The 12,602-nt window shown below is 46.4% G+C and overlaps 1 protein-coding gene across 1 annotated transcript in view; it reads right to left on the reverse strand.

Moving 5' to 3' along the window:
* Window positions 1–7,826: 7,826 nt before the first annotated feature.
* Window positions 7,827–12,602, reverse strand: part of LOC144108366 (neprilysin-1-like) — a 37,108-nt gene continuing 32,332 nt past the window's right edge. Inside the window, exons 9-10 of the mRNA XM_077641617.1 lie at window positions 12,130–12,252; window positions 7,827–8,168 (exon numbers count right to left, since the gene is read on the reverse strand). Coding sequence (XP_077497743.1) covers window positions 7,827–8,168; window positions 12,130–12,252 — 465 coding nt within the window. The remainder of the gene's footprint in view (window positions 8,169–12,129; window positions 12,253–12,602) is intronic.

The following is a 12,602-nucleotide window of genomic DNA, read 5'->3' on the forward strand; positions in this document are numbered from 1 at the left end:
AAAAACTAAAGCTGTAACCTTCAGAGCATGAAAATAAGAAATATAACTTTGACGGGAGCTTAACCCTGGGCGGAAACGAAGTAGTGATAAGAGACGTAGTCAAAGCGCTAAGTGTTTATTTTAACCAATATATGCTCTAGGATCACCATGTGACACATAGAGAAAGTAAGTTATCTAGGGTGCTTGCCATCCTTCTGAAGTTTCAATATACCTTACCAACCAAAACCACACTTCTGATTTATCAAGCTTTGTTTTAGTCACTACTCACCTATTGCAGCTTACACTGGGGCAGTACAACAGTCATCAACTTAAACAAGCTTCTAACAATGCAGCAAAAACGCGTTAAAAGCTGTAACTGATATGCATGCAGGATCGCCATCGAGTCATTTATTTTGAAGACATAAAATCATGGAAGTTCACATATATCAACATCGTATTCTAACCTTATAGAAGTCCTAATTACACCGTACCAGCTGTTTCCTTTCTAACAGCTGTTTCCGCGCCTCATTTACCAAGCACAGTTCCAACACTTAACCAGAGCTCAGTGCGATCGTCTGGAAGCCGTCAATTGAGAGCTGTCACTTGCCTTCCACGCATCACACCGGTCGTGGCACTTCAAGAGAAAGCTCAGTTAAATACCCTTGACGAGCTTGTGCAGCAGCGCCGTGATGCTCGTAGCGTTAAGGCCACCCTTTTGCATTCACCGCGAGCACTCCGGACCTTTGCTTCATCACACTCCATACTGTCGCCGCCACCGTCAGTCCTACCTCCGTGGGACTTTGTGCAGCTGAGCGACAACAAACCTACGGATCTACGTCGCACAACCTCACCTTATGCGGCATCGTCCCTTCGCGAGCGAATCGCGGAACAAGATAGTTTCCTACCCTGCGGCTCAATTATTCTATATGTTGATGCCAGTATCCAAGGCTGTGTAACGACGACTGCAGTTTACTGTCCCTGCCAGCCTGCACTTAACAAGACGGCCAGATTTCGATTCGTGGGACCCCCTACTTCCTTCTGTGCTGAGCTGCTTGCTATGCAAGATGCCCTTCGCTCTGTAGTCGCAGTTACCTTGCTCCCTACAGCCCACATTATCATCCGTACTGACGCCCTTCAAGCAACTTGTCTACTCCGACGCGTCAGCCGCAGGCCATAAATCTGCCAGAATATACATCGCCTGGCGGCTCGCATCCCGCAAGCCATTCGAATTGAGTGGGTCCGACGTGACCTACTCAATTCACAAAGATCTGCAGATTCTGCAACCCGCTTGCCAACCCTACCCACATCAATGCCTGAATTTCTCCGTGTGGATGATGCTACCCTCCTACTCACAAGAAAGGAACACCTCCGGCGCCGCACACTCGTTCTCTCGTCCCTCCGTGTGCTATAACCCTCCCCCGCGGTCTTACCCGTGCAGAGGAGGTTGTGCTCCGGAGGATCGGGTCAGGGTTGCCTTCACTCCTGCTGTAACTCGGACGTGGCCTCAATTTCGCCACTTATATCCCCGACTAGGATGTCCAGTCTGCAACTCGCAAGACACTGAGGCTGACATTCACCACTTGTTGTGGGTTTGCCAGGCGCTGAAGCCAGCTAGAATTTTCCACCTGGCAGCAGCGGGTCTCCACCCAGGCAACCCGTCCTCATATATTGATTAGATGCAGGGGCCACATCACCGCTCTCTCCTCGCCTTCATTAGATCGGCCCACCTTTCCTGCTTTATTTAACACCAGCCCACTCTTTTCTTTCCTCTCTATTTTCTTCCCAACTTCCCTTATGCCCAGAGGAAATAAACAACGATATAAAAAATACAAATCATAAGTCACGACATCATGAATACTAGCACGTCGCACGTCCGCGCACCAACTATGGTTCCCTAGGATTATGGTACGCACTACCTTCGACACAAAATAAATTGCATTCTCAAACCAATTAATTGCTTTATCTTCATTTAACCATATACAAAACTTGTTTCTTCAACCTCTGTCAAGAACAGGGTCCTTACAAAACGTGTGTACTCTAATTTTCTTCCGAGTTCACTCCGATGTTCGTGTGTTCCACGTTATCCTCCCGAAGTGTCTGTTGGGTTTTTTTTGAAGTGGTTGCTTTTGATCGTCATTGTAATTTTCTCTTTTATGTTGGCCTAATTTGTAACTCAATCACACTAAGTATGTCTTTTCCACCACTGTACTGTTACCTGTATTGCCCTGCCGAGTATTCATAGGTGATGGGAGCTTGTCTAACCGAATAATAAAGCTTTTCACTCCTATTCGTTCCTCGAGCATGTATCGCTTGCTTGAAAAATCAATGAAGAAAAGAAAGAAAGAGGGAAAGAAAGAGAGAAAGAAAGAGGAAGAAAGACAGAAATAGGGAGAGAAAGAAAGAAGCAAAAAAGAAAGAAGGTAAGGAGGGACGGAAGGAAGGAAGGAAAGAAGAAAGGAAGGAAGGAAGGAAGGAAGGAAGGAAGGAAGGAAGGAAGGAAGGAAGGAAGGAAGGAAGGAAGGAAAGGGACAGAAAGAGAAGAAAAGGAAAAGAGCGGGAAGGAAAGGGAAGGGAGGCAAAGAAGGGAGGGATAGGAAGGAAGGGAAGGGAAGGGGAAGGAAGGGGGAGGAAGGGAAGGAAGAGTAGGAAAGGAAGGAAGGAACGAAAGGAAGAAGGGAAGAAGGGAGGAAGAAGGAAGAAGGGAAGAAATAAGGAAGGAAGGAAGAAGGGAAGAAGGAAGAAGGGAAGGAGAAAGGAAGGAAAGAAGGAAGGAAGGAAGAAGGGAAGAAGGAAGAAGGGAAGAAGGAAGAAGGGAAGGGGAAAGGAAGGAAAGAAGGAAAGAAGGAAGGAAGGAAGTATCAAACAACCAGGTCTGCTTTCATTCTTAGCTATTTCTATGCTGGGCAAGCACGAACAACCTATCTAAGCGTCCAGCACTTATCAACCCGTTCTGAACTTCCCCGAGTATCTTATTACTTTCTACCCATGACTGCATTTTTAATTCCATCGCCTCCATTGCCAGCCTACATATAACAGACGTCATCGTAATGGGCGTGTAGGATTTTACGCCATCGTATCTCAGTTCTTTTTATAAATTCATTTTACTCAGTCGCCAGCTGTGTGGAATTTTCTTATTTGTTTATGACGGTCTCTAATGCCTTTATCATAGTTTCCGTGTCTCTTGGGCCAAGTTCATTAATCAGCTTGATTGGCCTTTCGCCTATCCCGGCGGATGTGCATTTTGCAATATTTGGTTCCGCCTTTTTCCAGTTAAGACTGTTTAGTTCTAAGCTGTTTTCTAATGTCCTGTCCTGTATTGCTCCCTCATTTAGCGAGATCACCCAATCATAGTTCGCAAATAACTCAGCTATAACTGATGTTAAGTAGTTAACAGCGTCATCTCCCTCTAAACATTTTCCCTCGACATCTTGAATCCGTTCCTACTATATTCTTTTTACCCAGTCAGCTTATATGGTTCCAGAATTTCTTGGTCCTCCTTTAGTTGCATCGCGATCATCTGGCCATCTAGCGATCAATGGATGGACTATTTTGTTTTACCCTGAACGCGGGATCCGGTACTTAGTTTTGTTCGTCGATAAGATTCCAATTTTTTATCTATTTCATTATTAAAGTTATACTGCGCCATATTTGCCTATTTTTTTAGAAGCCACCGGTCATTGTTCGATGGCCTCCCTAATTTCCTTAATCCACCGACTTCGTGGTTTCCACTTTCCTGTCCAGCCGTTTGCCGGTTTTACTTGTTTCATTTTTGTACTGATGAGTCGTTAATTGATTATAATCAAAATTTTCTCTAGGGCATTTCTCTATTGCTTCCTCAGTGCCTGCTGTTATTAACGCTGTATATGTTCGTCGTTTAATTTTGCCTTCCCGTTAACTCTTTTTTCTTCAAGCCGCCGCGGTGGCTGACTGGTTATGGCTCTCGTCTGCTGGCCCGAAAGACGCGGGTTCGATCCCGGCCGCGGCGGTCGAATTTCGATGGAGGCGAAATTCTAGAGGCCAGTGTACTGCGCGATGTCAGTGCACGTTAAAGAATCCCAGGTGGTCGAAATTTCTGGAGCCTTTCACTACGTCGTCTATCATAGCCTGAGTCGCTTTGAAACGTTAAACCCATATAAACTAAACCTTAACTCTTTTCTAGATTTCTCCTTTTATCAGTGCTCTCAACTCCAGACTAATACAATTATGATCACGTCCAGACTGCACTCCCCCTCTTCGTCTATTTTCATTTTTGCGAGCTTGCTTTAGATCCACTGCAGCATAAGGCAATAATCAGTGATCGTCTGCCTGTTCCGGAACTCCAACGCGATTTCTCCCTCACATTTATTTTCTCCATTTACAATCGCTAGGCTGTGCAGCTCACGGAAGTCGAATTAACTTCCCGTTACAGTCAGTATCCATCCAGGTCTTCGATGTGGCCATTCAATTTGAGCGCCGTTTAAAGAACAATGATATTGCCCGAAATTGCCGCCATGCGGTGCTACTTACCGAAACTAGCGTCTGTCGTCGGCAACGGCTTTGTACTTGGAGTCCACGTCTTCCAGTTACGTTGTTTACAAGCAACTGAAATCTTGAAGAGTAATTTGCAGCGCGTAAACAAAGATAAATATGGTGTACGAAAATAATTACTTTTATTTGCGTGTGCAAAGCGAGGGGTTTCTCTTTGTTCTACTCATCCTCATCATCGCAAGAAATTGCTAGGCTGTGTCACTCAGGAGAAGAATTGCAACGAATGTTCAGTGAGTTAGACAAGGAGAGCAGAATGGTGGGTCTAAAAATTAACATGCATAAAACCGATGTAATGATCAACAGTCTCGCAAAGGAACACCGGTTCACAATTGCCAACGAGGTGCTGGAAGTGGTAAAGGAATCTACTTAGGGCAGGTATCGACAGCTGATCTGGATCGTGAGAGGGAAGTAACTAGAACGATAAGAATGGGGTGGAGCGCACATGGCAGGTTCTATCAGATCATGAATAGCAGGTTACCAAAATCCCCCAAGAAAATAGTGTACAACAGCTGCATCTTACCGGTACTCATCTACGGGGCAGAAACGTGGAGGCTAACGAAAAGGGTTCAGCTTAAGTTAAGGACAACGCAGCGAGCCATGGAACGAAAAATGATAGGTGTAAAGTTAAGAGATCGGAAGCAGGCAGAGTGGGTTACGGAACAAAGCGAGTTAATGACATCCTAGTCGAAATCAAGAGGAATAAAAGGGCTTTGGCATGACACGTAATGAGAGGGCAAGATAACAGCTGGTCCTTAAGGGTAACGGAGTGTATTCCAAGAGAAGGAAAGCGTAGCAGGGGGCGGCAGAAAGTTAGGTGGGCGGATGAGATTAAGAAGTTTGCGGGGATACGGTGGCCGCAGCTGGCAAAGTACATGGTTGACTGGAGAGATGTGGGAGAGGCCTTTGCCCGGCAGTGGGCGTAATCAGACTACTGAAGATGGCGTAAAAGCAATATCCAGCTTATTTTTCTTTTTGTGTCTTTAAATGTTAGTAGAACTGATAGCAGTCGGACATTACATGTGCACGTAATACACTACATGTACATGTACATGTTAGTTGACCAGCGTTGGGCATTGAAAGGTAAGAATATCATCATCATCAGTCTGACTATACCCACTGCAGGCCAAAGGCCTCTCCCATGTCTCTGCAATGAACTCTGCGCGGAATATACGATAGACGTTTCTCCAGTGTTCCGCCTTTACGAAGAAAGTTCCTTACTTGTGTTTTGACTGAAGGCATTGTTTCTGTTGCAGCACGACATTAGCCTACCAAGAGATGCAGGATGACATGGTAGTAGAATGCCATCATTTATATAACAACCGGAATGCACGTTACTACTTGGCATTTTCGCACAAAGTCAACACCATTTACAAGTATGGCCTGCACGCCGAATAGCCTCGTCCGAAATTCAGGATTGATGCAGAAGAGCTCATAGATCACAATAATTGGGAAATTACCCTTAAAGAAACATGGGCGGCTTAGCTTGGAGCTAATCACGAATTATCGTGTGCTAGCACGGTTAGCTCTGGTTTTTGCATGGTTGTTCTTGATTCAAATTGGCTTCGATTGGTTGATATATCATACGATGGAAGTCCGCTTTATACTGCATCATTTTAGACTTGGAATGCAGAATTACTGGCCATTCTCTACATTCATAGATACCTGGGATTCCCCGTACTACTCCCGGCGCAGAGATGCAGCGGTTAAGCGATGCGCCACTGCCCTGCTAAGGCAGGTGCTGCCACCGGTGGGTCATGTGCACACGACCCAGGTTGCGCTTCTCGGGCAACTTGTCGCGAACAACTGCCACCTGCCACGGTGCGCAGTTTGCCGACAACCCGGTGGGCAGGTTGTGATGACGCCACAAGGTCACGTGACATAGGTAGCCCGCCAGGCTACTAGGCTTTCGGCACAAAGCTCTTCCAAGTCGAGAAGGGGCCAGCCAGACAAACATACAGCGGCTTTTCAGCGGAGTGAAAGACCTAGAGCTAGCGCACTAAAAAAAAATATTTCAACGGCTGCTTATCGTGGGGCTAACGGATGGTGGGGCCATACGGAAGCGGCCAATAAGAGCGGTCCCCATATGCTTCCAGTAGTTTCTAAAGCTTTCCCTTTTTTAACTTTTTTTTATCTCGTGATATAGCTGAGCGCGTGTTCGGTCCTGCACGATTCATTGACGTTGTTGCCAGGCGGCGCGAGTTTAATTTTGGATAGTTAACACTATTACCGCTAGTCTCCTTAGTTACTGAGGGATGTGTAGCCCGCCTTAATATCGACATCAGTTGTCAGAATTCCGAAAAATCATTGCCTGCAGTGATAGCCCGTTAACTTTTGGCTTTTTGAAGAATTACGAGCACTAGAGACGTTGCTCTTGCCGGCAAGCTTGTAGAAAGCGCATGTATTTTGGCCCTATATATATGTCTATCGCAGAGAAAATTTGGTTTAAGTACCTCCCCGCCAGTTGATTCGTACCAGTGACGCCTTGACCGAAAAGGAAGAGTTGCCGCAGTTTTGAAGCGAGTATCTCTGTGGCCTAGTCTCTGGAATCCGCAAAGAAGAATCTGTGTCAACGTACGAATTTTACTTTTGAAATAAGCCGCAAGGGAGAAATGTGTATTTTGTTTCCTTGCCTTCTTTAGCTTTTAAAAGCTCAGTTTTGGGTGAAATTCTCGCTTTGTGATTTCAACAAAGCACCGTATCGTAATGGTCAACTTCTAGTTGTCTTCAGCGCCTTTTAAAGCTTTCCATGCGAGGTTAGAGTGGAATGGTATAATCCTGCAATTCCGTTTGTTGAAAATGACATTCGGTTTTCTTCATTACAATGAATTATACATCTAAGCAGAAATATCATAACGCGGGCGTCCTAGCCGTTAGGCTCTGAATAATCTGAGCATCTGAAGATGAATGTACAGGGTCGGTCAAAAGTTCCCAGGCCACAGGGTCTGCTTTTGAGTGCTATAGTCGGGCATTTGCGACACCTCCGAACACTAAAATCTCTGTAGAGGATAGGAGAAGTATAATTCTCACCTCTGAGTACCTTGATAGCTTCGGTGCTATCATAAGTGGCGGGATACGCCGCTGAGACCAGCCCTGTACCTGAACCAGGAAAACATACTAAGCAGACGGCATGCACCCGCATGAGCTCAGGCGGCAGTAACAGATTCCCAGCTTGCGCGAAAGAACACAGAGTTTCAAAACAGCTGCCTCTTATGACATTCAAAACCTCGTTTCAGGTGAAGAAAGCGAAGCAAAGGGATGAGCGGTGAGAAGAACGGTCCAGCAACTGGCGTCGCGGGACACAGAGGCGCCTTGCGCGGTGGTCATTTCCAGAAGGAGCACTTCTGGTCGGGGTTCATGCGTGTTCCGCGCGGGCAGTCGAACACTGCCCAGAAGTCGTCCATGTTCATGGCGGGCACGATGCAGCGCGCCCGTGCGCTCGCGAAGCGGCCCGCCGCCTTGCGGCTGTCCAGCTTACAGGTCGTCATGCAGTGGCCCACAAAGAAGAGCTGCGTCGCAGTCAGGTTGAGGTCCGGTAGCGTCTGAGTCTGCTGGGCACCGGGAAGGCTGCGAAAGGCGTCGAGCGCTAGCGCGGCGCCCACCATATCCCCCAAGTTCTCCAACTCGGCCGGATTTCTTTGCCCTCTCTTCACCGAGAACCCCGCCTGCGCAGAGCAATTGAAAATATGAGCGATCGAAGCATTCCTCGTCCCACTTTTGAACGAATATAAGGACAGTCGAGCTAATGTGTCATGACACCGTTTCCATACAAGTGTGTCCGCTATTTGACCATGTGGCGTACGTTCTAATACTGAATGACAGTTCTCTTACGGAGATGGACGAAACTAGTGGTGGGAGTGGCTACTCTTGGAATAAGTGCGCCTATGTCCCTGTCATGACTTTATCTCAATGGCAGCTCTACACGCATCCAAGCTTCAATGTTCAAGTAAGTAGTCCGTGCATCGCGAGGCATCAACTGCTCTTTTCCTCTACTCATGATCTTATCCCAGAGCAAATCGCTACGAAGCAAGGAGACGCGGAGGACTCCTTGTTTAATTTCCTTACTTTTCTTTTCCTTCATAAACTCCTTCTCCTACATATTTTAAGTGGGAGGGAGTTTCAGTAGGCGAGTACCACCTCACCTCCGCTCTCCTCACAGTTCGGCTTCAGACCTTTTCTCTCCAAATGAGCTCTCAGTAGTTAGCTGCCTACACAAATAAACACTGGTAGTTCAGAGCTTATCACCGCGAGTCCGGAGCTGCATCTACCAGCTGGCCTAAGAAATTTTAAACATTTCTCAACCAGTGGCATTATTTTGGCGCGTTTTTTTTTTGTGAAGGAAGTAGCAATGGTAAGAATGAGAACTTGTGAATGAAACAACAGCATCAAGCTTACGGGTAATAGAAGATGAACCTGTTATACCGATGGGCGAATGCTATTAAGAACGAATTAGCGCCCATCAGCAGCACGCCTTTTGAAAAGCTACGCCCATCAGCAGCACGCCTTTTGAAAAGCTACACCATAAAGTGTCCAGTTAATTGTCCAGTAGCCTTTTGAGCCTGCCTAGGCAGACTCAAACAGCCACCTTCCAAGAGTCTCAGAAAAACTCAAGTTAGATGGGGACAACTCCGAACCGATACTCTCCCAAACCCGGTAAGAATGCACCACATCAACCCAAACGAACTCAAAGCCGATTGCTCGAAATGTGGCCAGAGAGCCACGATGGAACACATATTTAGGAACTCCCCGCAGACCCACGACTTGAAAAACTCCAAAAGCTTGCAGGCTTTGTCCAGCGTAGTGAAGCTTTCTTCAAAAAACGCATGTCTCGAAAGGCGATACCAGCGCTGAGGGAAGGCTTGGAAGTCTTTGCATGAACTTCCTTCTGTGCAAGAGGACGAAGAATGGCGCTCATTTGTTATTGTCAGGTATCGCAAACTGCAGTGCTTTGGAAGCTACCGCTATAAGTCCAACATAAAGGTCTGGATAAAGCGTAACTTTGTTTTTATACGATAATCGGCAGTGTGGGATGGGAATTCCAGTAACTAAGAACATCGGATACAACAAACACAGTTCGCGCGACCATTAGGTTCATTATAAGTGGGCTCGACTGTAAATGACACCTCGTGAATACTTTAACACTTAGCAATGATTGAAATATAGCCGCCGTAACCGATATTCAAATCAGCTAAGTCTTACATAGCAGAAGAGCTCAGGAGAGCTGCGCCATCCGCGGCATGTGTGACAAAGCTCTTTTGCAAGGCATAAAGAGTTTTTGAAGGATGAATTTTTTCGGAATTCTTTTCAGTGCTTTAGTTATACCGGGTGTTTCAGCGAACAGTTTCAAAAATTCCTGAAAACATTTGGTTCAATATAGCAAAAACATAAGTGTAGAATCACACTCTCTGCCGCGGCGGACACGATATGTTGCAAAACCACTCTAATTAACCAGGTAATTAACAAAAACCCACTAATTAACTTTTTAAAATCATCGTTCCTGCGTGGTTAGTCTCAATTGCGAGTTTGATGCCGTGAACAAGACGATATCGTATCAGTTTTCGAAACAAAAAAAAAACAATTTGTAGAGCACTGCAGCGCGAAGAAATCCGACGCTTTTCTCGCACGCGACCGAAACTGAGCGCTCGAGGAGCGCCGGAGGTATCGCGTAAGCGAAACATCCGCTAATGACATCTCGTAATGAATGCAGCGCTCAATTCGAATAATAATAATAATAATAATAATAATTGGTTTTTGGGGAAAGGAAAATGGCGCAGTATCTGTCTCGTATATCGTTGGACACCTGAACCGCGCCGTAAGGGAAGGGATAAAGGAGGGAGGGAACGAAGAAAGGAAGAAAGAGGTGCCGTAGTGGAGGGCTCCGGAATAATGTCGACCACCTGGGGGTCTTCAACGTGCGCTGACATCGCACAGCACCCGGGCGCCTCAGCGTTTTTCCTCCATAAAAACGCAGCCGCCGCGGTCTGGTTCGAACCCGGGAACCCCGGATCAGTAGCGGAGCGCCCTAACCACTGAGCCACCGCGGCGGGTAACAATTCCAAACGCGTGTCCAAATTCTTCTCGCTAGAGAACGTCGGCGCCCAGCTTAGACCGTGGCCGGCGTTTTCGACTGCTTCGTCGCTCGGAGTAAGGACAATTATAGTCATCGTCGGTTACGGGAACATCGAACGTCGATAACAGCGTGGCCTCCAAGATCGCACAATTTTCCCCAGTGGATACCTTCCTGTGGGGATACGTTAAGGACGATGTGTTCAATACGGAGCCAGCGAACCTCGAAGACCTGAAGGAGCGCATCATTGAAAAGTTTCCCGGAGAGATGCTCATTTCTGCCGTGCATTCCGTCAAAGACCTCATTCGACTGTGAGTCGCAATAGACAAGCATTTTGAACACGTGATGTGAAAATGGCTTCTTTTCATCCCATATACTTGTTCTTTCCTGGAGTGTCCAAGTGGGGCTGCAACCAACTAAATCCATAAAGGGTACCAATTTCATTCATTGCTGTTTGTTGTGCAACTAGAAAGTTGCAAACATCTGCGGATAAGCTTTCCTAATTCAGTACTAGCACCGGGACGTGTCTGATCCAGCATACGGCAACCGTATTGAGCCAGCCGGTACGGAGCACCTTAGTGCTAAAACTGCATTGTTTTCAGTTAGAATATTTTCGTCTACGAAGTCATTCTCATTTATTGCAACAGTCAAGCCGATCCCGCATAAAACAAAATAGACGCTTGACAGATATAAGACAGTGCATGTAGATATACCGGCAGCATTTAACGTTGAACACTAATCTGCACACTCTCAGAGAAGTGCACCTTTATCACTTTCGTGATGATAATGAAAAAAATAAAAAGATTAAAAAACTCTTTCCGGAGTTAACCAGCCAGGGAGAGCTCCAGGTGTGCTTATCAGTGTTCCCAAGAGCGATGGTCGCGTAGCAGACGATGACTAATTTTTCATACTCCGAGCGACGAAGCAGTCGAAAACGCCTGCCGCGGTCTAAACTGAGCGCCGAGGTTCTCTAGCGAGGAAAGTTAGTACACGCGTTTCGAATTGGGCGCTGTATATTCGTCAAGACAAGGGTCGAGCGCACGCTTCGCTTACGCCATACTTCCGGCGGTCCTCGTGCGCTCAGTTTCAGTCGCGTGCGAGAAAAAGCGTCGGATTTCTTCGCACTGCAGGGCTCTAGAAATTGATTCTTTCTTCATTTAAAAAACTGATATCACAGCACACAGCACACAGCTTTACAGCACCAAACTCCCAATTGGAAGTAACCGCCCAGCTACGATAAGTAAAAATTATTGGGTTTTTTGTTAATTTAATTAACCGTTAATTAGAGGGGGTTTCAGCATATTGTGTCCGCAGGGGCAGAGAGTGTGATTCTACATGTATTTTCTTTTTTGCTATAATGAACCCAATATTTTCAGGAATTCTTGAAAGTGTTCGCTGAAACGCCCCGGTGTGTTGTGCGCCTAACCACCAAGATATTCTCTGTGGCTGGTTTATACGGTATTCATATTTATTGAGGCGATACGAAGAATTGTTCAGCCCTGTGACGGGCCCTTAATCCTAATACACTGTGTGTAAGCGGCACCCACCACTTGACATACCTTTGAGTATGTGTCCCGCAGGCATTGCACTTTCTGGGTGAACGGTTGTCGGGTCTGCTCATTGTAGCAGTAATTCATCTCGCCGAACACGTCGTAGGCGTTCATTATCTGGTGAGCCAAAGCCTGCATCCAACACATGACAGCATTATATAGCGCTCCGCTGTGGATTAAGGCTCAACATTCAATATTCCCCCGTCCACACTATCATAAAGTTCCCGAGCGCGGCTCGTATGCGATTTAGATTCAGCGCCTGCAGAACGTGGCCCACATAAGAGAGCGCGTTGACAGTGCCTTTGTAACGACTGTTACGTAGGACCGCAGAGCCGCTGTAAACATTTTCTGAGCAGATATTTATCAGTATGAAAAAATTGTTGAGGCTGAGCTGTCATCATTTTCAGGACAAAATTAACCCAGGTGAATGGCGTAATTTCAATTAGTCGAAGAGAGGTCCCCTTTTACGGGATGAGAAGTTC

Source organism: Amblyomma americanum, chromosome 10 (assembly GCF_052857255.1).
Source record: "Amblyomma americanum isolate KBUSLIRL-KWMA chromosome 10, ASM5285725v1, whole genome shotgun sequence".
Classification (NCBI taxonomy): domain Eukaryota; kingdom Metazoa; phylum Arthropoda; class Arachnida; order Ixodida; family Ixodidae; genus Amblyomma; species Amblyomma americanum.